General features: G+C 50.7%; 1 protein-coding gene across 10 annotated transcripts; it reads right to left on the bottom strand.

The window, feature by feature from the left end:
• Positions 1 to 714: 714 nt before the first annotated feature.
• Positions 715 to 24489, bottom strand: Septin4 (septin 4). Of its 10 annotated transcripts, none has more exons than XM_021175573.2 (14): positions 22897 to 24489; positions 22231 to 22275; positions 20884 to 20891; positions 7680 to 7976; positions 7281 to 7374; positions 6806 to 6892; positions 6040 to 6163; positions 2403 to 2537; positions 2170 to 2287; positions 1979 to 2080; positions 1691 to 1787; positions 1437 to 1599; positions 1200 to 1246; positions 716 to 939 (listed from the first exon to the last, which is right to left on the bottom strand). In XM_021175573.2, exons 1-13 carry the CDS (start codon positions 24374 to 24376, stop codon positions 1228 to 1230), a joined length of 2769 nt encoding a protein of 922 aa, XP_021031232.1. In that variant the 5' UTR covers positions 24377 to 24489; the 3' UTR covers positions 716 to 939; positions 1200 to 1227. The 10 variants fall into 10 exon arrangements, with proteins under 10 accessions (XP_029339060.1, XP_021031232.1, XP_021031231.1 ...); XM_021175572.2 differs by having other exon boundaries at positions 1200 to 1299; positions 22897 to 24463; XM_029483199.1 differs by lacking the exons at positions 20884 to 20891; positions 22231 to 22275; positions 22897 to 24489 and adding exons at positions 9110 to 9236; positions 9963 to 10025 and having other exon boundaries at positions 1200 to 1299.
• Positions 24490 to 24574: the final 85 nt, after the last annotated feature.

Genomic DNA, 24574 nt, shown 5'->3' with positions numbered 1-24574 from the left:
ACCCGGACGCAGGTCACCAGTAACGCTGGAGGTCTTCGTGATCCGCGCCACTACTAACCAAACAGAAGTGGCAAAGATTCCGATTCTCGGCGGATAGTCCGAGTCCTGGAGTAGGTCTAGGCCCTGAGATACTAGGCTAGTGTCCTCACGTCTTGGTTTCTGAAGTACTTACAGTTACTAAGTCATAGGAAAACAGAAATCTCTCCTGAGTTCACTGTTTTAGTTACAGGGTCTAGAACCCGGGTCTAACCTAGCACATGCGTGATGCTGAGCTCCGTGGAGACTATGGCATTTTGTTTTTCCCTATGTCCCAGCACTTTAATTACAGGACCTTCAGCATTTGTTCAGCACTGTACCACAAGCTTCCTGGAATTTAGCGCTTAATTCTGCATATCTATTTAGCCAAATCTGGGGAAAGCCGGAAATCAGAGGTTGCCAGGTAGTTAATACCTTGTTTTTCCCAAGAGCAGCTACAAAATGAAGGTATTGTATACGGGAAACATGGAGGCTTGAAGCTCAGAAAGTGGAGCCAGAGTAGAAATGGTCAATAGGACAAGCTATGTTGTAAGCTGAGTGAACTCTATAAGCGAAAGGGAAATTTCCCCCTTTCTGTTTCCTACTAAAAGCCAGAAACCAGTACCCCTTTCCATCAGCCTTTCAAACTAGTCATAGAGCTATGTTTCCAAGAAATGGTAAAAATACAGAGACACCTGAAGCCACATATAGGTTAGTTTATTTCCTCTGAGTCTCTGAGAAGTCAGCAGGGATATAAGGCGAACTGGTAGGAGCTGCGGGGGGGTCCTGAGCAGAGCTGATGCAGGGAATAGAGGCTGGCATAGGCAGGAAGAAGAGATTTAAATATTCAGGTCCAAAAGCCAGTTAGTGAGTCTCCTTCATCTGTCTTTGGATTTTGTGTAACATCTCCTGCATCCGCCGCAGCTGAAACAGGCACATACATCATCAATACAAGGTGTTTGATAGGAAGAGTCTGACTGTATTGAAGAAGTGTCCCCAGATTCTAATCCCTTGAGTCTGGGACTTTGGTGGCCCTTATGTATGATGGAAATGGCAGAACCACTCAACATCCCACCAATGTACCAGAGCATAAGGATAGGTCCTTCTATTCCCAAGCCAAGAGATAACGAGGCTTATCAAACGGAGGACTTCCCAGACTGACATCCGCATTGTATTACTCTCACCTCTTCATCTTTCTCCCGGATTAGCTTCTCAGTTTCTGGATCTGTCCCTGGTGGGACAGCAGGGATAGGGAAGTCAGTACCACTCTCTCTTGTCAGTTTGCTGAAGGGAGGGGGAAAGGAGGGTAGTAAGGTTGGGGGGACCCCAGCACCAACTTGAGTGAAGCCTGGGGCCTGCAGAGTAATAAGGGGAGGACGTGGGATTCCCCTGGCCAGCTTTGTCCTGGCTCCTGGTCATACTTGCGATTCCGTTCCTTCACTACTAGCCGGGTCATGCTCTGGATGCACTGTGCCCTGTAGTTCTCGTAGTGTGTCTCTCGGGTCACATCCTTTAGGTCCTGCATGTGGGTACGCACCAGCATCGTCCTCAGCTTGACGAAGTCGCAGTGACCTGGGTTTTCCACTGCATGGCAAGGCTAGGAGTCAGCCAGGGTCAGAGGTAAAGAAGAGCTCCTAAGGGCAAGGGGACTGTGGTCCCAAGCTCAGAGCTTTACCTTCCACAATGCCCCAAGGGTAGAGGCGGCCTCGAACTCTCCGCCCCCTGGCTTCTACCACAGTGTTGCTGCCAATCACCGCAAATGGGATGCTTTCCTAAGAGAAGGTACAGTGGCCTGTCAGCATCCTTGTTCCATCCCCTGTCCCTCTCCACTTGGGTCTTCTGCTTTGCTCTAAGATGACAGGGTCTTCTTCCACCCCAACAGTCTGTCCTTGTATAGAATCCTCCTCCCCTCTTCTGCTCAGCAGAAACAAGATAGGGAGGGGATGCCCTAGGGTGGCCCCACCTTTAGGGCTTGGTCCTGTAATTTGAAGTCCTCATCCTCATCGGAATCACAGTCTGGGAACTGATAGATCTTGATTCCAAAGTGCTCAATCTCCTCCCGGATCTGGCAAACAAATGAGGGGTCCACAGTTCTGGGTACCCCATCCTTTCTAGACGCCCACCTGGCCCCCTCCCTCCACTAGCCTCCCTCACTTTGCATTTCTTTCGGTCCACTTCAGGAGGCGTCAGTGTGTCTGCCTTAGCCAAGATAGGCACAATGTTGACCCGCTGATGCAGGGCCTTCATGAATTCAACATCCAATGGCCGGAGCCTGGGGAACAGGAATCAGTGACCACCCGCTAGTGGTAGCCCTGCCCTGTGGTGCTACTCGGCCTGTTCCCTTAGTAGACCCCAGTGGTACCAGGAGCCTCAGGCTCAGACCATACCCGTGGCCAAACGGTGAGATGAAGTACAGGCAGCAGTGCACCCTGTTGTCTTGGATGTTCTTGCGATTCAGGCCACTCTCATCTCGGAAATACTGCTCAAACTGCTGGTCGATGTATTCGGCCACAGGCTTCCAGCTGGGGCAAGGAGAGACAAGCAGAGAGACTGTGGGAGTGGGGGCTGCCTGGGGAAGTCTGGCCTGAGCCATGTTTTGCTTTCCTACTTGTCCAGGGAGATACCTGAGTAGGATGGGAGGATTTCGTGTCTTGAGAGAAAATTACACAGGTAGTTTAATAAATACTAGTTTGAGGAGCAAAAGGGACTGAGGGTGACAAGGCAGAGGACAGCCAAGGGGCAGCAGGTGAGCACTGAAACCAGGGAAACTCTGGGTTCATGGTCCGCCTCAGAGCCTCTGCCTCTCCAGAGCTTCTTGTCGTTCCTACACAAGAGCCAGTTCTCCCACGACGGTGTCTCTGACTATAGCAGTGTACAGTGCTCTCCACTGTATAGCCATATGGATATTACTCCACAGTCGTCCACCATGAAGCAGTGTTTCAATAAACCTTGAGATCCACATATTCCATTAGCCCCACAAGATAACTGAGCTCAGACAATGCCACGCTAACATCATAGCGCCCGTGAGTGCCTCACATGTGCCACCAGGCACGGAAAACAGCACGCAGCTAATGAGAGCCCTCACTTGCTAAGAATGCTTGCCCACAAGACACAAGAGCAATCCCAGGAACACAGGTGAAGGGACAAAACTGGTTCACAGTGTTTTTCTCTCATCTCCATAGGCATGCCCCTGCACAAACACACCATTCACCCTGACAATACATTTATAAAAATTATTTTTAAACTTTTAAACTATAGCACACACAAAAAAGTATCAATAGGGATGACAAATGGCTGTCACTTCATTCACCATAATGCACTAAAATATATGCTTTCTACTGATGAAAAGTGTTTATTGTAAAACAACTGCTGTAGGCCAACAGCAGCCTCATTTGTCTTATGTTTGGTCTCTTTTCCCTTGAGAGATCATGTCCAGTAAGGGATCTACAACATCTGGCTCTGTGTTAATAGACTCTATGATGTTCATTCAATGATGAAATCACCTAATGATGTGTTTCTCCAAGTCTGCTGTCCTCACAGTTCAACAGTGCCCCTCTCCGTTTGTGTCTGGGTGTCTGTGTGTGTGTGCATGTGCATCTGTGTGTGTATGTGCATATGTGTGTGTGGATGCATGTTTTAAGAACTTCACTTTTTAGGCCTTTTGCTCTTCTGTTACCTAGTTTAATGATTACTGCTGTGACATCAGTACTTGGAGCTCAGCACTCTCATTTTATACATAAAGGAATTAAATCAGAATCCTCTGAGAGACTTCCTCCAGATCCTCTACCACTTTGTGACTGACGCCCAGCTCAGAGTCAGTAACTGCACATGGCTTGACCCACCCATTCCTTATCTGACACAACTTGCTACAAAATGGCTCTCTCTCCCTCTGCTCCCCCACTACCAACCACCAGGGTGTGTGCCTCCAGGGATGAGGATGTCTGTTCCAAATCCCTAAAAATGCCCACCTTTGCATATGTTTGTGTTCCATTTATTTCTCCTAGTTGACTAACTTAGTATCTATGGAGGTACATTATAAACAGTAAAGTAAAATTATCTGGGAACTATTATTACCGACAGGGAATTCTTACTGAAGTGGAAATTATTTACTAAAGGAAAAGGAGGTAAGCGGGTTGAAAGCTGTACCTTCTCCAGTGGAAAGCGAGTACTAGTTGGGATTGGAATTTCTGGACAAGCTGTCTGCTGAGACATGCTGCTAGAGCAGGGAAGATGTGACAACATGGTCATCTTCGGTCCATCTGAAACACTGATGGAAACCACAAGACCATGACCCACAAATAGCACCGTGCTGGAGCACTAACGTCAGAGATGGCCACTCAGTCAAGGCTCACACAAAGTTGGCGCTGAGCCAGTTCTCTGTGAGGACAGCCATCTGTGAGGGCAGCCACATGGTGTGATGAAAAAGCAGGTGATGAGGGTTTAGAAAGGCCTGTGAGGGTCTGGTTAGTCAGTAAGACAGTTACTCAGGGTTAGCACCATGGATATACAGCCTGTGCAGTCACACGGGAATGTGCACTCAGGAAGGCCACGCTTGGACTGATGTTCCTCTATCATTTTGAAATTTTTTTGGTTTTCCAAGACAGGGTATATCTGTATAGCTCTGGCTGTCCTGGAACTCACTCTGTAGACCAGGCTGGCCTCGAACTCAGAAATCCACCTGCCTCTGCCTCCCAAATGCTGGGATTAAAGGCGTGCGCCACCAATGCCCAGCGAAATTCTTAAAATTACAAACATGGGGACCCACAAATCTTGTTGCTGGCCCTGCAGTTCCCATTGCTAAAACACATAGGCATCATTCTGGATTATTTTCAAATCAAACAGATGATGTAGAAGTAGCTGGATTTTTGTTGGGGGGGGGCTTAATTGTTTGTTTTTTTGTTCCATGAGGAGAGAGATTGCAACCATCTGTTCAAGACCATGCAGTTAGTAAATGTCAGTCAAGAGCTGTGCTCTTAGTACTAATCTGCCCAATCCCTTCATCAAGCACCCTGCCCTTTTCTCCTGCTTTTTTGGTTCATTGCCTGCACCAACTCACTTAGGCGTGACCATTACCTGAGCATTTCTCTAGTACATGAAAAGCTAAGGTATGTGCTTGTGTGATGCATCTGTCAAAACCACCTTCTTTTTGTTAGGTAATCTAAAGCCAACTGGAGTTCCTTCCTTTTCTTCTTCCTTCCAACCCTCCCCCTAGTTCATTCTTTCTTTTTAGAATCTCATATAAGCCAGGCTTCATGGTTGAGACTGGTCCTGCCTGCAGCTCCCGAGTGCTGGTGCTGGGCTGATGATGTGAACCACGGTGCCACCTGGCATTCCCTTACTGGTCCCCTTCTCCCCTCCCCACCTCCCCACCCTCCTACCCCCCCTCCCCCCGCTCTTTTGCTTCTCTTTCCTTTACGCCTCCCTTCCTCTCCCCTTATACAAGATCTGTTTGCAGCATCTAAAATAACTATGGGAAAGAAAGGAAGGAGGGATGGTGGTGTTCATGTTGCACCTACGCGTGCTCACGGGCGTTTGCTCTTTTGAGGCTTTTCACTGGTGAGTCCTCACATCATCGAGCTATATGCACAGTAACGCATGCTTGCAGTCCCAACACTTGGGAGGCTAATGCGAGAGAACCACTGAGCTCAAGGCTAGCCTGAGTTACACAGCGAGTCCCAGGCTCTACACCAAGAGACCCTAATCTTTAAAAAGTTAATGTGAGACGCTGTGAGGCAGATCTCTGAGGTCAAGGCCTGCCCAGCCCGCATAGTGAGTTTCAGGCCCACTGGGGCTATATAGTAAGAGTGTCTCAAATGTAAACCTAACCACCCATCCCAGTCCTTTTTCTCTCACTCCTACAGAAGAGACAGCTGTCCAGCTAAAGGAACCCAGCTGTCCAATAAGGTCACTGGCCTCTTCATCCTAGCAAATATGACTATGTCTGTGACCGAGTGTGACCTGTGTAGATGCATGCAGTTTGTGGGTGGGACAAGGGCAGCTGGGGCTGTACTTAGTCAGACATACCACTCTGTGTTGTTGACTGCATCCCCAAATCCTGGAGTGTCCACAATGGTGAGCCGCAGCCTCACTCCCTTCTCTTCTATATCCACTGCGTGCTTAGTAATCTCCACGGTTTGCATGATCCGCTCTGGAAAAGAGGGAAACTGAGGCAAGGACAAGGGTGTGGTCTTGCCCAGCCTCCCTCCCACCCCCCAAAAAAAGCCCACCCCAGCTAGTTTTGCTGCCCAGACAGCATCCCTTTCCACCCCCAGGCGCCTGAGGGCCTGTTCCCTGGGAACCAGCAAAAAACATATTTCCCAACACAGGAAATGCCGGTGGCTGTTGGCTCTGGCCCCAGCCTCTTCTCTGCTCCAGGCTTTTTTCTTGGATTCCTGGAATCCTTTAGGGGTCAGAAACTCTTACAAAGATCAGGATCCTGGTCCCTGCCCTGCCTCTGCACCCAAATCTTTTTATTTCCCCCCCACCACCACCACCCCATAAGACAGGGTAGCCTTGGCTGGCCTTGAACTCTCTCTGTAGACCAGACTGGCCTGGAATTCACTGTGATCTGCCTGCCTCTGCCTCCTGAGTTCTGGAATTAAAGGCATGTGCCACCACGCCCAGCACAGCACCCAGATCTTTAGGGAGCTGGCCGGTGAACTTGCCAGGCCAGATAGGTCTAGGGAAAGAAGCCATAGATCTCTCCAGAAAGCCTGGGGCTCCCAGCGTGCCAAGGAGGGCCCCAGCTCCAGCACCTGTGGGGAGTTGAGTTTCTTTCTCCTGTCCTTACCTTCAGCGCCGAGCAGTTTCCGATCCCGGTACAAGTCGGTGAGGAAGAGGCTGTTGACAAGAGTGGATTTACCCAGACCAGATTCTCCTGGTGGAAGAGAAGACAGAGGCACCGACTCAGAAGGTAAGGTTCACCCGATCAAGACCTGGGACAAGCTGCCGCCTTGCCAATGGGAGCCAGAGCAGCCAAAGCACGGGATTTCAGAGCTGGAAACTTGTACGGCCTTCTTGATTGAATGAAGCCAAGAGACTGCCCAAGGGAGCAAGGGAGGGGGGGATTCTACAAAACTGTTAGTCAGGAGCATCTTCTCCTGAATCTGCATCTTTGGCCAGGCTTTATGTGACTTTGCAAAACAGAACAGAGTCCTCTGTTGTTCGTTCTTTCCCCCCCCCCCCCGTGCACTCTTTAGACCCAAACACATATCCAAGGCACTATGTCAAACACCCATGCCCACCCCAGCCTCCACCCTTCTCACCTGCCACCATGAGTGTAAAGTCGAAGCCTTTCTTCACAGACTTCCTGTGGACTTGATTGGGGAGGGTTGCAAAGCCCACATACTCCTTGTCATCCTAGTAGACAGGAGACACAATGCATCAGAGTGAGCAGCAGCTCGGTCACCAGCCTTCCTCTTTTCTTCTGGGTCTTTGCCTCATCATCTGAGGCTCTGGACTGGTCTTCAGTCCCTACTGTTACTTTGAGTTTCCAATGCCTTCAAGGCAGAAACCACTGAGCTGGGGCTGATGCAGAACAGAAAGGTCCCCCAGACACATCTAATGCACAAGCCCACACACCTACCCCAGGCTCTCTTCCTGCCCTCCCCCGGTCTTTCAGCACCCACCCCACTGAGTGGCAAAGGCAGGGCTGGAGTCTCTACCTCAGAGGAATCATAAGGATCGAGCTTGCCCCATGGACTGCGGGGCCTGGAGGAAGGGCTGAGAGGGGCTGGGGCACTGAAGTACTGCTGACTGTCAGAGGGCTGGGGCCACAAGGAGCCTCTAAACTCCACGTCATCATCACAGAGGTCTGGGCTCTGGGGCCTTGGCTCCAAGATCTGGGGCCTGGCCACCCTTGTCTTGGACTCCGCTGAGTGGTAGGGTTCGCTTCCTGGGAAATCCTTCACGAACTTGCTCAGCTCAGCATCATCACTGCTGTCCTCCAGGAAGTGCTTGATCTGGGGGTTGGGGTACAGGAGGTGGGAATGGCAGAAGAGGGCGAGATGGGAAGATGGAGGCAAAAGGCAGAAGGTGAAAAGGAAAGAAGGAAAAGTACGTGTGGTTAAAAGAAACAGCAGCAAAGCCAGAGGACGTGCCCTCCACCTAGCCCCGCACACACCTGCGCACTAGCCTCCCCAGGCCAAGAGACAGGAAAGGGCTTCAGACTCCAGCCCTACAAAGCCCTGTTCTCCTAGCAGGTCATCACCGAGGCTGCTGCTGCAAGCAGCGATTCCAGAAGCAAGTAAAGAAATCGGACTGAGGAAGAGGAGGAGGAGGAGGAGGAGAGGCCAAAGACTGAGTATGCCGCTCAAGAGGTGTGCAGACTCAGAAGAGGATGGGACGCTGGTGGGCAGGGAGGGGGAAGGGGGCTTGTCCTCCAGGTAAATAAAAAGCCAGCAGACAGCTCAGAGCCTTTCACTGCTGGTCAGGGATCTGGGGACCTAGGTGCATCTTCTGCTACCGGTACTTAGTTCCAGGTGTGCTGCCCAGGCTTTAGGCCCCCTGACCCTGCTTTCACTCTAGCTGACGAACCATGCCCAACATTGGCCTAAACCCCAGTAACACCTTCCTCCTGCCCTGTGGATGCTAAATATGGAGGGCAGCCAGGAACAGCTAGGTGAGAGAGGATAAAGGAAACACGGAAAAGGCCTGGGAAGTCTGAAGTATGGCTAGACCTCCCTCTCTAAACATGCACCATATACTGGCAGCAACATCTGGGGGAGGGACCTCTTAGTTGCCTATATGCCCTTTTCCCCTGAACTCAGCAGTACAGGAAAGGTTACAGCCTCATCTAGGAACCCCAAATGTGGGGTGCTGAGAAGAGACGGGGCTGACTTTCCTGCAGAGGCCTGTTCTATCCTCGTCATAGAAGTCAAGTGGTTTCCCCTACTCTTACCCTTAGCTCTCCCATAGCCATAAGCTTCATAAGAGTTCCCTCTCCTTTCGGGGGTCAGCATTCTTTGTGGGGTGCCTGGCAGTGCTGGGCTCATCTCTGCCTCACAACACCCACGTGCCACCCCCAGACAATGGACAAGGGCCAGCTGCAGAGGCTGAGTCACCCTCTGGGGATTGGCCAAGCCAGCGGGGTTACCCTGGACCACTGTGAAGTCTCAGCCAAAGCAGGAGAGGTGAGATGGCCACAGCCTTCCTGCATAGATAGCATCATTTTACGAAGGTCAGAAGTGAAAGGGACAGACATGCACCCTGTCAGGTTTATGCTAGAAGAGACAGAGAAGGGGAGGTTAGAAGGGAGAATCTTGTATGATTCAGGTCCCTACACCTGCTTGTCATCAGTCTTCTGAGGATGCTTGGCCGGGAGAGAGGAAACTAGAACCAGCATTGGACCTTAATGCCCCCAAGAGGCTGTGCTGAGGCAAGGCTGACTACTGCTCCCCGTGCCATTACATCTGAGGGCTAACGGGTTAACCACATAACCCCATTTACGCCTGTCGGCCTGGCAGAAGGATGAGCCATTGCCCCTTTCACACTCGGGTGTCCCAGCTTTGCCAAATTCATCATACAGCAGCAGAGAAAGGCTGGAGTGGCTCTTGTTGTCTGGCAGCTAATGAGGCTGGGGACTTCTGGAAATTCTCCCTGCACCACCCCATGGTGACCCAGAAGTTGATCTGGGGGTCTTGATAAGCATTTTCGACAAGACTGCGTTCTCTTTGGGGAACCAAAGATTGGGAAGCACTAATGGAAATCCCAAGCCCACAGAGCTACAAGGATCTCAGCACAACCATCTTCCCTGCCAGACCTGATGGTACCATCAGCATGGAGAAGGCCAAAGGACTCCAGACAAGGGGTTTAAGGTACTAGGTTCTTTGCCCATCTGTCTATCTACCTCCTCCAGCTTTGCCAGGGACCAGCTCTGAGCCCCTATGCCTGTCAAGGCCAAGTGGAAGACCACTTAGGTCTACCCATCTCCCCGAGCACCACCTTACCCCAGCTTCAGTCCCGTCCTCGGGGACAGAGTTCCCTTGCCATCCCAGTGAATGGTCCATGCCCCACACTTGAGACCCCTGTCAGCGCGCTCTAGGTCTAACTTTATCTCCAGGCAAGGGTCCTCACACAGAAACAGGCTTCTCTTGATGCTCCTGCTGTCATCTGGCTTCCTGATTTGTTCCTTCCCCCTTTTTCTTTGACCCTACTCTGTCTCTGTGGAATGTTCTTCTCCACCCCCACCCCTCCCCTCCTCTCCCCTGGGCTCCCACCCTCCAAGGACGGCTCAGCTACATCAGGGTCAGTTAGAGCCTCTGCAGCTCCCTCCTCCTCTGATTGGCTGTCCCATGCCGCCTGCCTGCTTCCTACCCTGGTGGGCACAGCACCAACCTCCCAACAAGTCTGCAGCACAGGCTTGGTCCACTTAGCTTCTCTTGTTAACCCCTAAGGACACTGAAGCCAGCTTGAAGTCTGGGACATAGATCCCCAAGGTGACTCTCGGCCCATAAGTACATAGTGAAGGCCAACCAAGGAACCTGTGTCCAAAGATTCCAATCCCTTCCATCTTGGTCTTTAACTTTAAGCAACGCTAAAAGAGGGTGGGAATGCCCGATAATCCCCTGCATACAGGTTCCATGGGAATGGCCCCACACTTCTTCCCAAGTATCCCATTGTTTTTCCTGAACCAGAAGAAGCTGCTGTCCCATTGTCCACAAGACTGCTGCTCGATTTCCCTGCAGGGAACTCCAGCCACAAAGGAATCTTTTGCTCCATGCATTCCGGGCATCAGCCATCCAAAGATACATGACCTCTGTACTCGCAAAGACCTATGTCCCACTACCTTATCTTTCCCACAAAATCAGTAGAGCACTTGGTCTCTAAGGAGCATGGGTTCAAAGCAAAGGAGGCTGGCATTCCAGAGACCAATTAAGGGTCTTAGTGGAGGTATAGAGATGGGGCAACCACTAGGAGTCAGGAGGCCAGGGTTCCTGCTTGGGGCAGAAATACTCTTTATGAGCCTGAATAGTGTCTTAGTTCTAGGGCTTTAAGGTCTTTCTTTGTCTTTCCTTCCTCCCAGGACAGCTGAGGAGAGAGAGCACTCACTCCCAAGTAACAAACACCTCAAGCCGATTTGATGCTGAAGTTTGTCTCAAGTCACACAACTGGTCATTAATAGTGCCCGTCATTCTTTTCATGTGGAAATTCAAACTTGCTAGAGCTCTTCAGCTGGAGGTCTCTGCACTTATTTCCAAAGGAACCCGGGTACTGACCTTCTCCGCTGGCAAGACACAACACAGAGAAGTGTGGCCTGACATGAACCAGTCAGCCCAAGCATTTGGCTGGTTGTGAGGAGAGAGGTCTGAAACTGGACATTTGGGTAGTGTGGGGTATCTTTAACTAGAAAAGAGCAGGGTGGCCTCAGCCAAGCTGAAAGCCCAAAGACCTCAGCTGAACTGAACTTTGTGTGTGGCAGAAAAAGCCCCCCTGGTTCCTGCTGGGTTTAGCACTGGGGATAATCAGCACTGCCCCGGGCGTCTATCTTAGAACAATCAGTCTGTCCATCTCCCATGTGGGCAGAGGGTTGGGGAACTGGGATGAGGACAGGCACAACTTGGCCTCTCCCAGGAACCCCCTTTTGAGTAGGTCATAGGGTCACTAACAGTTCCTGGCCAAAACTTGGGCCTCTGCCTAGACACAGCTTGAGAGACGAAAGGCCGAAAGGGTGGCCTTCCTAGACCCGAGAGCTTCTGATTCCACGGGGCCCAGAGAGTTCCCTTTTGGCAGCTGCTCACAGCCAACATCCTGCCCTGTGGGCTGATCACCAATCCCCTCCTGCTGTAAACAGCTTGTGTCTCCCCATGCAGAAGGCAAGGTCTGGAAGAAGAGGGTGGTGTGTGGCTCGGAAGCCCTCACCCCCATACACTGTTTCTGGCAGGGCAACAGCAGAGGAGCTGATATTCTCAGAGACAAGGGTGAAAACTTTTATCTGGGGTTACAGCTTTTCTTCTCACAGGCAGGTGGCAGAAATGAGTCCCCCGTCCCACCCCCCCGCCCCCCCCTCCCACCAACCCCCACACACTGCAGAAGGACCTAGTTGCAGGGACGGGGTAGATGCAGCAGGAAGAATGTTTCCCATGGTTCTGGACCGGGAGGCAAAGGGATAGAGCTGATCACGCCCCTGCACAATAGGATACTGGACATGCCTCTTCCTCTCTGAGAAAGGTCCAGGGGATGTGGGTCATTCTGTCATCATCCCTTTTAGTGAGGCTGGCTGTGTTTACGGATTTCCTCTGTGTTTTCCAAAGGAAGTTGATGCTGGTCTCTGTACCCCAGGTAGGTGAGGAAGGGTCATCCAGGTAACACAGCTTATTCGGGCACCCCCTACCATCCTCATCTCCATCACGAGAGGCCACCAGCAGGCACCTCCCACAAAACTGACCTAGTCCTTCCTCCAAGACCTTGGGCAGCACCCTGGGGGTCTCGGCCCGCTCAAAGCAGCTCTGCTCAGAAAGAATAACTTGAGAACGGCGACGCGGCGCGCCTAGCGCCAGCAGTGCCTTTCTGAACCGGGAGCCGGGAACAGTACCTCCCGCCCTGCCCAGCCAGAGCTGCAGCGCCGAGTGTCCCCCTCGGAGCAGCCCCGGAGTGGCAGGCTCTGCGTTTCTGGCTGTCCTCTCTCCTTACCATGGTTGCAGCCCGAGCCGGGCCAGCTCCTCCTGGACAGCGCCCCAGTCACCCGTGATGCGAGCTGCGCACCGACCTCGTTGCACCGCGGGGGCCCCCACTAGCCTTGCAAGAGTGCGGTCCGCTGGTGGCAGGGTGGGGCGGGGCTAGTCGGGCCTGGGGCGGGGCCTGTACCTCTGCAGCCGCGACGGGTGCCTGCGTGAGCTTCTCCTGAAGCCCAGGGCTGCACCGGGCAACTGCTTTTTTTTTTTTTTTTCTAGAATAGTCTCTCCAGGCAGTGTTGCACCGTAGGAACTCGAGTCAGTTCTCACAGAAAAATAAACCAGCCCACATGGCATCCCTGGAAGAGAGACTGCCGGGAGGGTGAGCTGTGGCAAGAGTTGGAGAGAGCTTTAGTTACCTCCCGGAGATTCAACAAGGATTTTGGGGAGTGAGCTGACTGAACATCCAAGTTACTCATTGCTCATACCCACACTACACCTCCTATGAGGGAAATGTCAGACATTCCCCACCTCCACTCAAGCTGTGAAAAAGACACAGGTTAGCGGCAGGTTCCTTTTTGTTCAAGACCCCAGATTAAAGATTAAAGAGGATTTGCTGCATAAATTATCCAGAGATCATCTGCTGGTTGGGTGGAATGAAGAGGCAGAATGGCTCTAAGAGGGAAGGGGTAGCCTTGCCTGGGGCAAAGCAGATTCGGGAGGCTCTCTGGAAAGGCCAGCAGAGCATAACCAGCAAGGCAGGCCATGCCTCGGACAGGCAAATGAAATGCAGTCAGAGCAGCTCTGGGAACATTAGAAGGTCAGAAGGGTCAGAGCAGCAGCTAGCTGAACCGGGGGTTGAGAAGGGATTTCCTGAGTTCAGTAGGGTCTGAACTGGTCAGGCTCCTGTGAAAGTTTCCAGAAACTTGTCCCTCCCTGACCCCCAAAAGCCCTTCCCCAAGGGCAGGTTGAATGACTGGCCTCTGCCTGAATATGCTTCAGGCAAAGCTAAGCTCTACAGCTATCACCCTCGCAGTACAAGTGCTGGCCAGCAAGCTGAGGAGAAACCTGTCTAGTTGGGAGACCTTAGGCAACTCCCTTCACCTCAAGGCCCCACTTTCCATCCCCTGAAATTAAGGGGACAAAACTAGATGGCTTCTAAGTTTCTAACTGTTCCTTCTGGCTTTCTAAACATGGATGCACTGTGGACGGAGGGTGTGCTGTATGCTTCTATAGGCCTTAGAGGCAGATGGGAACAAGGCACAGGTTTAGCCCTGAAGGGTCTCTGAGGCATGTGGTGGGGGGCCTGCAAGCTCGGCTCTGAGGCTATACATAGGCTCCAGACAAAGGTCTGTGGAAGACAGGAGCTACCAAGCTGCACCCAGAAAAACAAAGACACAAAAGGGGAAGTCCAGTGCTGTTGGAAGTCTGTGGTAGCAGTAGCCTGCGGCGGCTGTAACATCTGAGTATCAACCTTAGGCTACTCACAGCATCCCCTGGCCACCAGCACACACCTGAAAGATGCGTCATCAGTAAGACACATCAGCAGTCTTTCTAATCATGTGGGTGGGAGTGGGACAAATCTGCATCAAAGAAAACAGACCCCGGGGCTGATGTAGCTATAAAGTGCTTGCAGTAAAAGCTGGAAGACCTGAACTTGGTCTTCAGAATCCATTTAAAAAGCTGGGTGTGGTGGCCTACTGTAATCCCAGCATGAGGAATGTAAAGACTGGGGGATTTCTGGAGTTCACTGGCTGGCCAGCCCCAGGACCCAGTGAGAGAGCTTGTCTGAAAACAAGGTGGCCACTGTCCTGAGGAACAACACCCAAGGCTGAACTCTGGCCTGGTTTCCACAGGTACACATGTATATGCCTGCATTCATGTAAGGCAAGGTCAGCAGGCCTGACCACAAAGTCTTGTTTTCCTTTACTGTCAAATCCTAAGCCCTAAGCCATTCTGAGTATGGACGCAGAACCATCTCAAAAGGCAGCTCGGCTAGTTTCTCTCTCTTCAGCTGTGGCTGGACTCTCCCAGCTCTCCAGAACCACTTGCTGCTCAGGGTCCAGAGACCCACATATCCTGAGGCATGTTGGAGCCAGCTTGCCTTGAAAAAAGCCCCAAGAGAAAAAAGCCTTAGACCATAAAACTCTGATCCACGCCAAACAGCATGGGTCTCAGTGGTACACAGTCCCTTCTATCTCTGGTACTATAACATGCTGACTGAAATAACAGCTGAAGATAGGCTAAGCCATCCCTTTCCCACAGGCCTGTAGGCTGACCCTGTAGCACTCAAAGGGCTCTGTGAGAGCCAGGCCTTAGCATGTGTTCCATGGCAACAATGTCTATTGAAAAATCCCTTGATCTTCCTGGGCTCACTGAAGGAAACTGGATCCTCCCCCCACCCCCACCCCTGTATTTCTGGCTCTTTCTCTGTATTGATCAGAACAGGATCCACATTTGGTCAGAACATAGCCCAGATCCAGCCTCTCTTCTATAAATCACCCTTCCCACCTCCTGGTTTCAGGTGTGGAGACCCACTTTGCCTTAACCCCTTTCATCTCAATCAACTCTGGGTCTCCCTTGAAATTCATCATCCAGAGAGGTAGGCATTGGTATCCTCAACGATTTGCCTGAGCACTGCTAGCATGGACAGCCAAACATCTGAGGAGCAGACAGCGTGGCACAAGGGATCCTATCACTCCCTGGGAAACTCAAGCCAGCAATCCCAGCCACAGCCTGACACCCACAGTCCTCTAGAGACATCTTCTACCCATTCATGGACTGGGGTTGCATGGCATAGTAATTTTCATAAGGACCAAGCCAGGACCTAAGTTCAAGTCCAAGTCCAAGATACGGAATGATTACACCGGAAGTCAATATTTCAGCTCTGTATGATGAGCAAAAGGTCACGATAGTGCCTCTTGCTAGCCATTTCCCGTAAGTGGTTCAAGAACCAGTAGTGTCTCCCTTCTGCCACAAAGGAATGACTTACTGAAGATACAGTCAAGAGCTCTGGTGGAGCCAAAGTGCTGGGTGTGTCTTTCTAGGAAAACTCATCAAGTCTGTACAGAAGCAAGAAAGAGAGCTCCCTTAAGCCCACCCCCCACCCCCCCACCCCCTCACATACATACACACCCCCAGCTGCCTCAGGTTCCACGTTCCTGGAACAGGCCGGAGATGTGGGTGTCACCTGCTATGTGGCTACACACAGAGAGCAGCTCTGAAGCTCAAAAGGTGCTAGAGGCCAACCATTTTGATAAAGCAGGAATTTCCATCACAGGAGGTCCAGGTGGGAAGGGCCTGGCATGCCTTCTGACGTCATCACTCCCTGACCGTCTGACTCTCCTAGCTTCCCAGCCGCTCTTTAAATACCTACTCGGCTTCTAAGCGTGTGGACTCAGTACCCTGCTGTCAGTGGAAACTGATGTACCAAGGTATTTGCCATGCCGAGTCAAAGTATTCCCTCATCCTGGCTAACCTTCTGTGCAAGGAGGCTAGCTGACTCATTTCATTAGACTTTGTTTGTCCACACCCTTTCAAGTGACCTGTCTGTATACATTTCTCTTTCGAAATAAGCAACCCCCCCCCCCGGGGTGGGGGGATGGGGAACGACACTGGAACGTGTCTTCCATTTTAACCTCTGCTGACTTCTATCCTGGGAATAGAGAATCTGTCATGTGATGGTAACAGGGCCCTGCCCCCAGGAGCTGGCTAATCAATACATGCCGGCTAAAACAGTGCAGGAATTAATTTTCCATTCTGGTGTTAGTGCACAGGCTAGCCCTCGGGGCCCTGACTTCACTGACCCGGTACATGTCCTTCCTTCTGTCTGCTCTCTGCCTCTTCACTCACATGAGCAGGCCTGACTATTGCCCTCGGGAATACGCTTCCCTTTACTGGACCTGACCTTCTGAAACGCTGAGAACTTACTTCACAGGAAGCTGCGGCTACAGGAGAGTCTGTACCACACTGAGGGGCAGTAGAATGGGGTATCTCTTAGTGTTTTCAGCTTTGACAAACAAGCTCAGACCCTCAGTTTCTTCATCCGTGAAACAGAGGAAAAAAATGTTTACGCCACAGGTAGCTAGCAAGATTCAGTAACATGAGAAGGTAAAGCCACTAGAATGAACAGTAGCTGTTATGTCTGCAAATGAGGACATTATCAACACCAAACCAGCTGCTGCCAACTGTGGCTATTTCAAATGTTTTCCCTCCAGAGGATTAGGAGTGCCCATGTGTGATGGGTATAGAGGACGGGAGAGAAGAATGCCGGAGTAACGCCTTAAAGTGACTCTGGAATATGCTGCCGTTGCCTGTGGGGTCAGCTTTTCGGGTCTTGGTCTTAGACCGACCAACACAAACTCCCAAGAACAGCCACTACAGAGGCTTTTAGGTGACTTTTGACGATGGTGGCTCTACCAAGGAAGAGTCTGGTCCTACCAGGACAAGTCTGAGTGCTGGGGCTTCTCTCAGGAACTAAGAGACATTACTCACATTCTGTCACCCTCCTCCGAGCCGCGGTCCACTTGAGGAGCAGCTGTCTTTCTGCTCCCCCCCACCCCAGCAGCTGAACCAAAGGCAGCTGAGCAGAGGGTGAAGGGACATGGCCGGCTCCCCTGATCATGACAGCGGCCTTCTGGCTGAACAGCTGTCAGGATGGCTTCTGGGCTGAAGAGGTTTCTTCCTCGCTTCCTCATTCAAGTTGGCCTCGTGAATCCAACCTTCCACTGTCTTTCTCCTCACTAAAGCCATCACCCCAGACATCACTAAAATACTCTAAGTCAAAGAACTGGAAATGGAGTCCAGTCGGGAGAGTGGTTAGCTCTTCGAGGTCCACTGATGGGATTGGGGAGGTCTGGAGATGTAACCTGGTGACTAAGAGCACTGGCTGCTCTTCCAGACCCAGGTTTGATTCCCATTGCTAGCACGGTGGCTCACAGCTGTATATAGCTCCAGGTCCAGTGATCTGATTCCTTTTTCTGGTTTCCTTGGGTACCAGGTACAAACATGGGACACTGACCCACATACTTCCAGACAAAAATACCCACATACATATATTAGGTAAACAAAAAAGAAAAGCATATACTAGGAAGTTTAAGATGTGTGTGCCTGTGTGGGGTTATTTTGACAACAGAAAACTAAGGAAGTTTAGCTGCTTCAGTCCCACCATCAAAGCCATGGAGGAATCACATTTTCCTGCCCTGATTACAATAGGGTTAAGAGCCAGCGGGTCTTAAGTGAGGCAGGGAAATCTGCCTCTTGGCTCCATCTCCAGAAGCTGGCCTTAAAATAGACCAGTCCACAACTTTTGGGTTGTCCAGGACTAACGAGGGCTCATGAGAAGCAGGACTTTCAATAATAAACCCTAAGGTCAGCCTAACCTGTCCCCACATTAGCAAGTCATGGCCAGAGGCCACCAGCTGCTCATCCTGCTCCAGAAGTGGCTGCCCGTGATAGGTGCAAATGACCGATGTGCCACCTGACGGGGTAAGAGGCTGTGAAAGGCCTTCAGAGGTACCCTGCCTCATTTTCACCCACATTGCTCTTTGCTTCCAAAATCAGCCTCTCAACCATCAGCTAGAGCAGTTGTCCTAAATCTGTGGGTCAGGTGGGGTCACCTAGGACTGTCAGAAATCACAGACATTTACATTACAATCCATAACAGTAGCAAAATTAGTTATAAAACGACAAAAATAATCTTATAGTTGGGGGCCGCCACACCATGAGGAACTGTATTAAAGGGCCACAGCATTAGGAAGCTTGAGGACCACTGCTCCATACAAGGCAAGACGACTGGGGCAAGTGGGAAAGAGAGTTCCCAGGATTCCTTTCAAATAGTTCGCATTGTGGGATTCTGAACCTCCTCCATGAATGCAGACACTCCTAGGTTCCTAAGAGGCCAGGGGCTTTCCTTTGTAAATAAGGTGCCTCAGAGCAGAGCTCCCCCCAGGCTTCAGAAGGCAACAGGAGTCTGACAACCCTCTCCTTCAGGGATCAAATGACATGTGACCCTGAAGGCATTTCAAGTCTGCCTTGGATACCACTGAGATGGCCTCCTCTGCTAATTGCCCTAATTTCTAGCATTGGTGTCTTGCATAATTGATAGATGCAGAAAGAAGAAAACCACCTCATCCTCTGGTCGCCTAGGAAGTCATATCCAGAGGCCAGGGGGTCCCCGTATCCTGTAGGCAAGTGATCTGGGGACTGGAGTACTCCTGCCCATCAGAGGCATTGCAGCCTTTCTTATTAAAAGATGTGTTATTTCCAGAAATCCCCAGGCCAAAGGAGAAGGCAGTTTCCTGACCCACTTCCTGTTGAGATTCTGCTAGTGCACATCCAATAGGAATGCTCCTCTCGGTTTAGCCCCATCTTCTCTGGGGAGATTCCAACCTCTATCATCCCAATCCATGGGTGAAACACAACTTCTCAACCCCACTCCTAGACAAAAGGACCTCAAAAAAGGATTCAGGAGATCAGCAGAGTCATGGGCAGAATCTGGAGTTATCCATAGCTGCAGACCCAGAGGGGCTTATGAAGTTCAGTATTCTCCACAGCTGTGGACCTGGAGGGTTCACAGTGGAGTGTTCAGTAACAAACACTGCCTTCCATGGGCCAGCCACTGGGGTTGAGCCACTAGAGAATTCCTGCTGGGAACGGAATCTGGAACAGTCTCTATGGTCAAGTACTCCCAAATCAGAGGAACCAGGGTCCTTGCACACCAGAACCACAGAATCTCCATCCTGAGCCTGCCTGAGGGTTATGCAATCTGAAAGGACCGACTGTGGGAGTTGGTTTTTCATGGAGACTACTTTGCCTAGCTCTGTGCAAACCCTACCTCTAGAGAGCCAAAGGAGACCCCAGCCCAGCTGCCTGAGAACCTCTCTTCCCAAGCTTCTGGGGAGCAGTTTTGCTACTGAGCAGGACTGAAGAGCTGTAATTATCCAGACAGGATAAGAGCTATTTTGGGAAGAAGTCATTCTGCTGCCAGAACTTTTGACTTCCTAAACTAAAACAAGATGCACAGAAAAGGGGGTGAGGGTGGGGAGGGTGGAGAGAAGCCTGCTTAGTCACAGGCATCAGACCTTGAACTGAAGAAAACAGTTTTACCCCTTTCAAAGGTGTAGCTTTGTATTAGGGTATCTATTAAGATATCTCCCTCTGGCCTCAGAAAGGAAGCTGTAGCTACCCTCTACTTCCCCTCCTCCTAGCGCCCCATCTCCTAAGCTCCATCAAGAACATTCATTCAGCCTGTTGTTTGTTTGGGTATTTGAGCATAGACTAGTATCTATTTATATATTGGGTTTTTCTTCCTGTCTATGTCTTATCTTCCACTTGTGTAGTTAGTATCTCAAAGCAGTATGTGTGTCTGTGTCTGTCTGTCTGTCTGTCTGTGTGTGCACACGCCCGTGTACTAGTGCCTAGCAGAGTATCAGACATCTGAAAAAAAAAAACTGTCTATGGAATGAAGGAATGGGATGGGACTGGAAGCAAGCAGAGGAAAGAGGGGCTTCCTGATTTGCTTGGCCTTAATCTCTAAGAGTGCCTTCTCCCTCCTTCCTACAGCTGAGCTCAGGACGGGGGTGGCAGCTGCATTCCTGGACACCCCCTCCTCCAGCTGTTCTGTTATCTGAGCTCTTGCTGTCCCCCCTCGTTTCTATCTCAAGTCAACTGTTCATCCCGGTCGGCTAGCCATGCACAGGACTCACTAGAGATTTGCTCGGCTTTGGGTTGACAGAGGAATGTGGTCAAAGGAAAGAGTGGAAGTCGGGAGAGCTTTGACCATCTTATCAGACGTGGACCAAGAGGAGCACAAGTACTTAAGGGAACAGTCCACTTGCTGCAAAATCAGGACACTGCCAAATTTAGGACACGGGACTGCCAAGGGCAGAGCCCACTTCATGTTTCTCCAACCTGAGGACTCAAATAGTGTGTAACCCAGAAAAGCGACCCCTTTCTGAAGTGCCCTAGGCAGGAGAGGGAAGGGCCAGATGGGGAATAATCCAACTTACAGTGACCTAGTCTTCCCCTGGAGCACTGGGTGAAAGATCTTCACACTTTCTCTTCAAAGCTGCAATTTCAGCTCATGTAACATTTTTGTACAAACACCGCTGCACAGGGCCTTTTTGTGCAGTGGACAACCTACTAACCACATGTGGTTCTGTCTCCTTCTACACCCCTCCCGTCAGAGGACAGGAGTAGGAATTAGATCAAGGGCTGGGACCATGGACTAGAAGTTATCTCCCACAAGGATTCTTACCTCCTCGTCTGTCAAAACAAAGAAGTAGAAGCCAGGCATTTCCGGAGGTGGACAACAAATGGAATTCAGGAAGTGTCAACATGAGGGGGCAAAACAGTGTGTTACTAAAGATGGCCAGTTGATATGAGAATAGCCCAGCCCAAGTCCCTTCCTAGGGCCCCAAATGGCCTAAAAACTGCAGCTACCATTTACTGAGTGTTCATGATGCTTTACACGTAAAGCAACTCACACCGGTCAGGCCCTCCAAATAGGAGGAGGGCTTGGGATCGGAGTTGGTGCACTAGGCTTTTCCCTCCCCAGAAATGTCACCCACAGCCTTGTTCTATGTTCCATTCATAAATAGGATAAGGACTTATCATGCCATAATTCTATGCTACCAAGACACACTATTGGAGGTCCGAGTCCCACGTTCCCATGCCACCAGTGGCCAAGCACAAAAAGGAGCAAAGGATCTGAGAGGATCTTAATGATTCCAGAGACGAAGGCAAGAGCTACTAGTCTGGGTGTCAGGGGTGAGCCATGAGCAGGCCTAGAGATCCTACCAGGGCAACAAGTGAGAGAGGGTTTGAGGAGAGTTCTGAAGCCTTAACTTGAATCACTGGGGATTCAACAGTCAGCATGATTTCGAAGCAGGTGGTCTTGTTTTTGGTGATTTCCCCTTAAAACACATGATTGGGGGAAAGGGGGGGTTGGAGAGATGGTTAAGAGCACTGAGTACTCCTGCAGAGGATCCAGGTTCAATTCCCAGCAACCACATGGCAGCTCACAACTGTCTGTAACTCCAGTTCCAGGGGATCTGACGCCCTCTTCTGCCCTTCATGGGCACAGAGCTACACGAGCAGAAGACCCATACACATCAAACAAGTTAAACCTTAAAAGCTGGGTGTGGATGGTGGCACACATCTTGAGTCCAAGCACTCTGGAGGCAGAGCGATCTGTGTGTATTCCAGGTCAATCTGGTCTACATAGCAAGGTCAAGGCTAGCCAAGGCTATATAACAAGACCTTGTCTCAAAAACAAATAAAAATCTCAATCAATGGTAGGTAAGACCACAGGACTTGAATTGCTCTCCTTCCCAGATATGAGTTCTCATTAGAAGGAGACTGTTGAAAATGGAAAAGGGACACATTCCCAAAGGGATGACTAGTCATGGAATGTAAGGTGGAAAGAGAATTACTGCTCATTTAGTGCTAAACCCTAGCCATTTAGTTTCCTGACAGACTTAGCGTATAGGACAGACACAGAGGCCACTCTATCACCTGTCTTCTCACCCTTCTCCAAAGCCCTTCCCCAAGCCCTCCCGGCCTCTCACCCCACCCCCACCCCCCAAGAAGGGAAAGCACAGACCTTTCAGCCACCAGAGGATCCGGTTGTACATTTCCTCGGAAACATCTGAAAGTAACAGAAACTTGCTTTTTCCTGTGTGTGCAATGCCACCCTCCCTCCACACCTCCACCAGAACGTCCTCTTAGTCCTTGAACCTTTCACTCTTCTCCCACTTAGGACTGGGTACTGAGTGCTCACTGTCTCTCTTCCACCTTCTCTGTGCACTTTAATGCTCTCGGTCTCCTGGAAGCCCGAGACCCAGCCCACGTGTCCCAGCTACTCTACTTTGAAACCAGATTATTTACCTGAGGCTTCTGTTTGTTTGTTTGTTTGTTTGTTTGTTTGTTTTAACAGCCTTACTAGCCCTCACCCTGCCTTGGTTATTTCCACTCTGAGGAATCCACTTCCGACCCTGCAGTCCATTCTTTCTACCTTCCACGGAAGAGTTAAGCTGCAAAGCCTGTTAAGAGTCAATGCTCAACTCCAGATTTAACCATCTGCTCTGATGTCAGCAGCTTGGGGCTCACTGAAGCTGGCAGGCAAGGCACGGAGCACTGAGCTCAAAGATAGAACCAACTTTGGCACTAGCAGGAAAGCAGCCTTGGGGCCCAGAACATACCCATCCCAACCAATATCCCATTTCACTAAATGTGGGCTGCGGCTGGACAGTTTGCTTCCTTCACATACCCAAGAAGAAAGCATTGAACCCTTGAGTGGGTTGTTTGCTGGTGTACTTCGGGGTCTTTTGCACTTCTGTCAATGGTACTCGGTATAAAGAATCCTTCGGGGATGGTGGTAGGCTTGCTTTGTCTCTCTGGAACATCAGGTCCTCACAGAAAGGGGTTGAGTCCATTTCATAAAAGGACTCTAAAGGGTCTAGGGGAGGAGGCGACTTAGGTTCAAGATCAAATATTGATGAATGATTTGGGGGCGTTTCAACTTTAGGATTCAGTAAGGCCCACCATGAGCAATCAGGTCCATACCTAGGTAAGGACCGAGGGGGCAAAGGCCGAGGGGTCAACTCAAATGCTGAGGGGACATCGGTGGAGGGCTTTGTTGAAAGCTCTGGATACAGGGGAGACTTATAGGATCCTTCAGACACTGTTCGACATGTCACACGATGAGGTGGCTGCGTTGACTGTTTTCCTGGGGAAATGGTCACCTTGCGTGTGACCTCACGTTCTCGGGTTGGGGATCTCATAGTGTGCTCTGCTTCGGATATTAAAATCTTTGGGGAGGGCTTGGTCTCAATACAGACAGAACGCTCTGGTCGAGGTGGAGCAGCTCGGGGTGCCCCATCTAAATCTCTAAGGACAGAAAGTTTGAGGCCTGATGACAATTTCATGTTCTTTTGCGAGGTCTTAGGTTCTGAATATATTGAGCTGTGACCAACTTCTGGTTCCTGGGGAGGGATCTTTCTAATGACTATCTGAGGGTTATTAGCCATGCGAATGCCATGCTCTTGGACGGAGATATTTCTTGAAGATCTGACCTCAGCAGTAGTCCTTCGGGTGGGCTCTGTTTGTATAGCTTCATCCTTCGGGTATGCTGAAACCCTACGGGGTACTTTAACCCCCTGGGGGTTCTGGACCTTGGAGGGTGGGTCCTCCTCTTTTTCTCCAGTAAAATACAAGTGACGGCATTTTGCATCAGAGGTCGTGGAGGAATGGTGGCCAACCTCACGGCCTGGCCTGGTCTCAGTTCTTCGTGTTGACTCTTCCCTAACTGGACTGACGTTCCGATGTACTCCTGCGAGGTGGGAGGACAGCGTCTGGACTGACTGGTTCTTCCGATGAGGAGAGTGATGAGGAGAGTGATGTGGAGAGTGATGGCGGGGCACCTCTTTTCTTGTTCGGGTCTCAGTTCCCCGTGAAGTGGAGACTGCAGAGAGGCCAGGCCCTGGCTGTGGGGACACAGGACGTTGGTAGTCTGATGTTGAATGGTGAGTGGTGGATGTAGCTTCGGCTCTTCTCTGGGATGGGAGAGGAGGAGGAGGACTCAAGGAGACAGCAGCAGCAGCTCGCTGGCTTGAGGAATAATACCCGTGTCCCCGCTGAGGAGTGGAGGTAGAAACCTCTGCCCCTCTATGCGAAGAAACTGCTACCTTGGACCCATTTTTATTTGTCTTGTACACCTGATAGACTGTGGCCTTCTGGGTAGATGCCATGTTTTATCAGCAGGCTTGTTTTCAGGGTCCCGGTGAAGCATGAGTGTTTACCCTCATTGTTTTCAGAGCTGCTGTTCTCTGTCCCCCTTGGAAGTGGCAGCTGTTCTAAGAGTGTCTCACAGTCCTCTTTACAATCTCTGTCTGATGATGTCATAAAAGGAGCTTCCTATTAAACATCTTGTTTTACAGTTACAATTC

This window comes from Mus caroli, chromosome 11, assembly GCF_900094665.2.
Source record: "Mus caroli chromosome 11, CAROLI_EIJ_v1.1, whole genome shotgun sequence".
NCBI lineage: Eukaryota > Metazoa > Chordata > Mammalia > Rodentia > Muridae > Mus > Mus caroli.
This window is presented reverse-complemented; position numbering and strand designations above follow the sequence as displayed.

Excerpts from the sequence above, each read along its gene's own strand:
- Septin4 (XM_021175572.2), bottom strand. The coding sequence starts at position 24,376 with ATGGCATCTACCCAGAAGGCCACAGTCTATCAGGTGTACAAGACAAAT. Across the intron at positions 6,164-6,805 it reads GAAACTGCTCGGCGCTGAAG|AGCGGATCATGCAAACCGTG; the intron begins GTAAGGACAGGA and ends CCTCTTTTCCAG. Across the intron at positions 940-1,199 it reads TCCGGGAGAAAGATGAAGAG|CTGCGGCGGATGCAGGAGAT; the intron begins GTGAGAGTAATA and ends TGCCTGTTTCAG.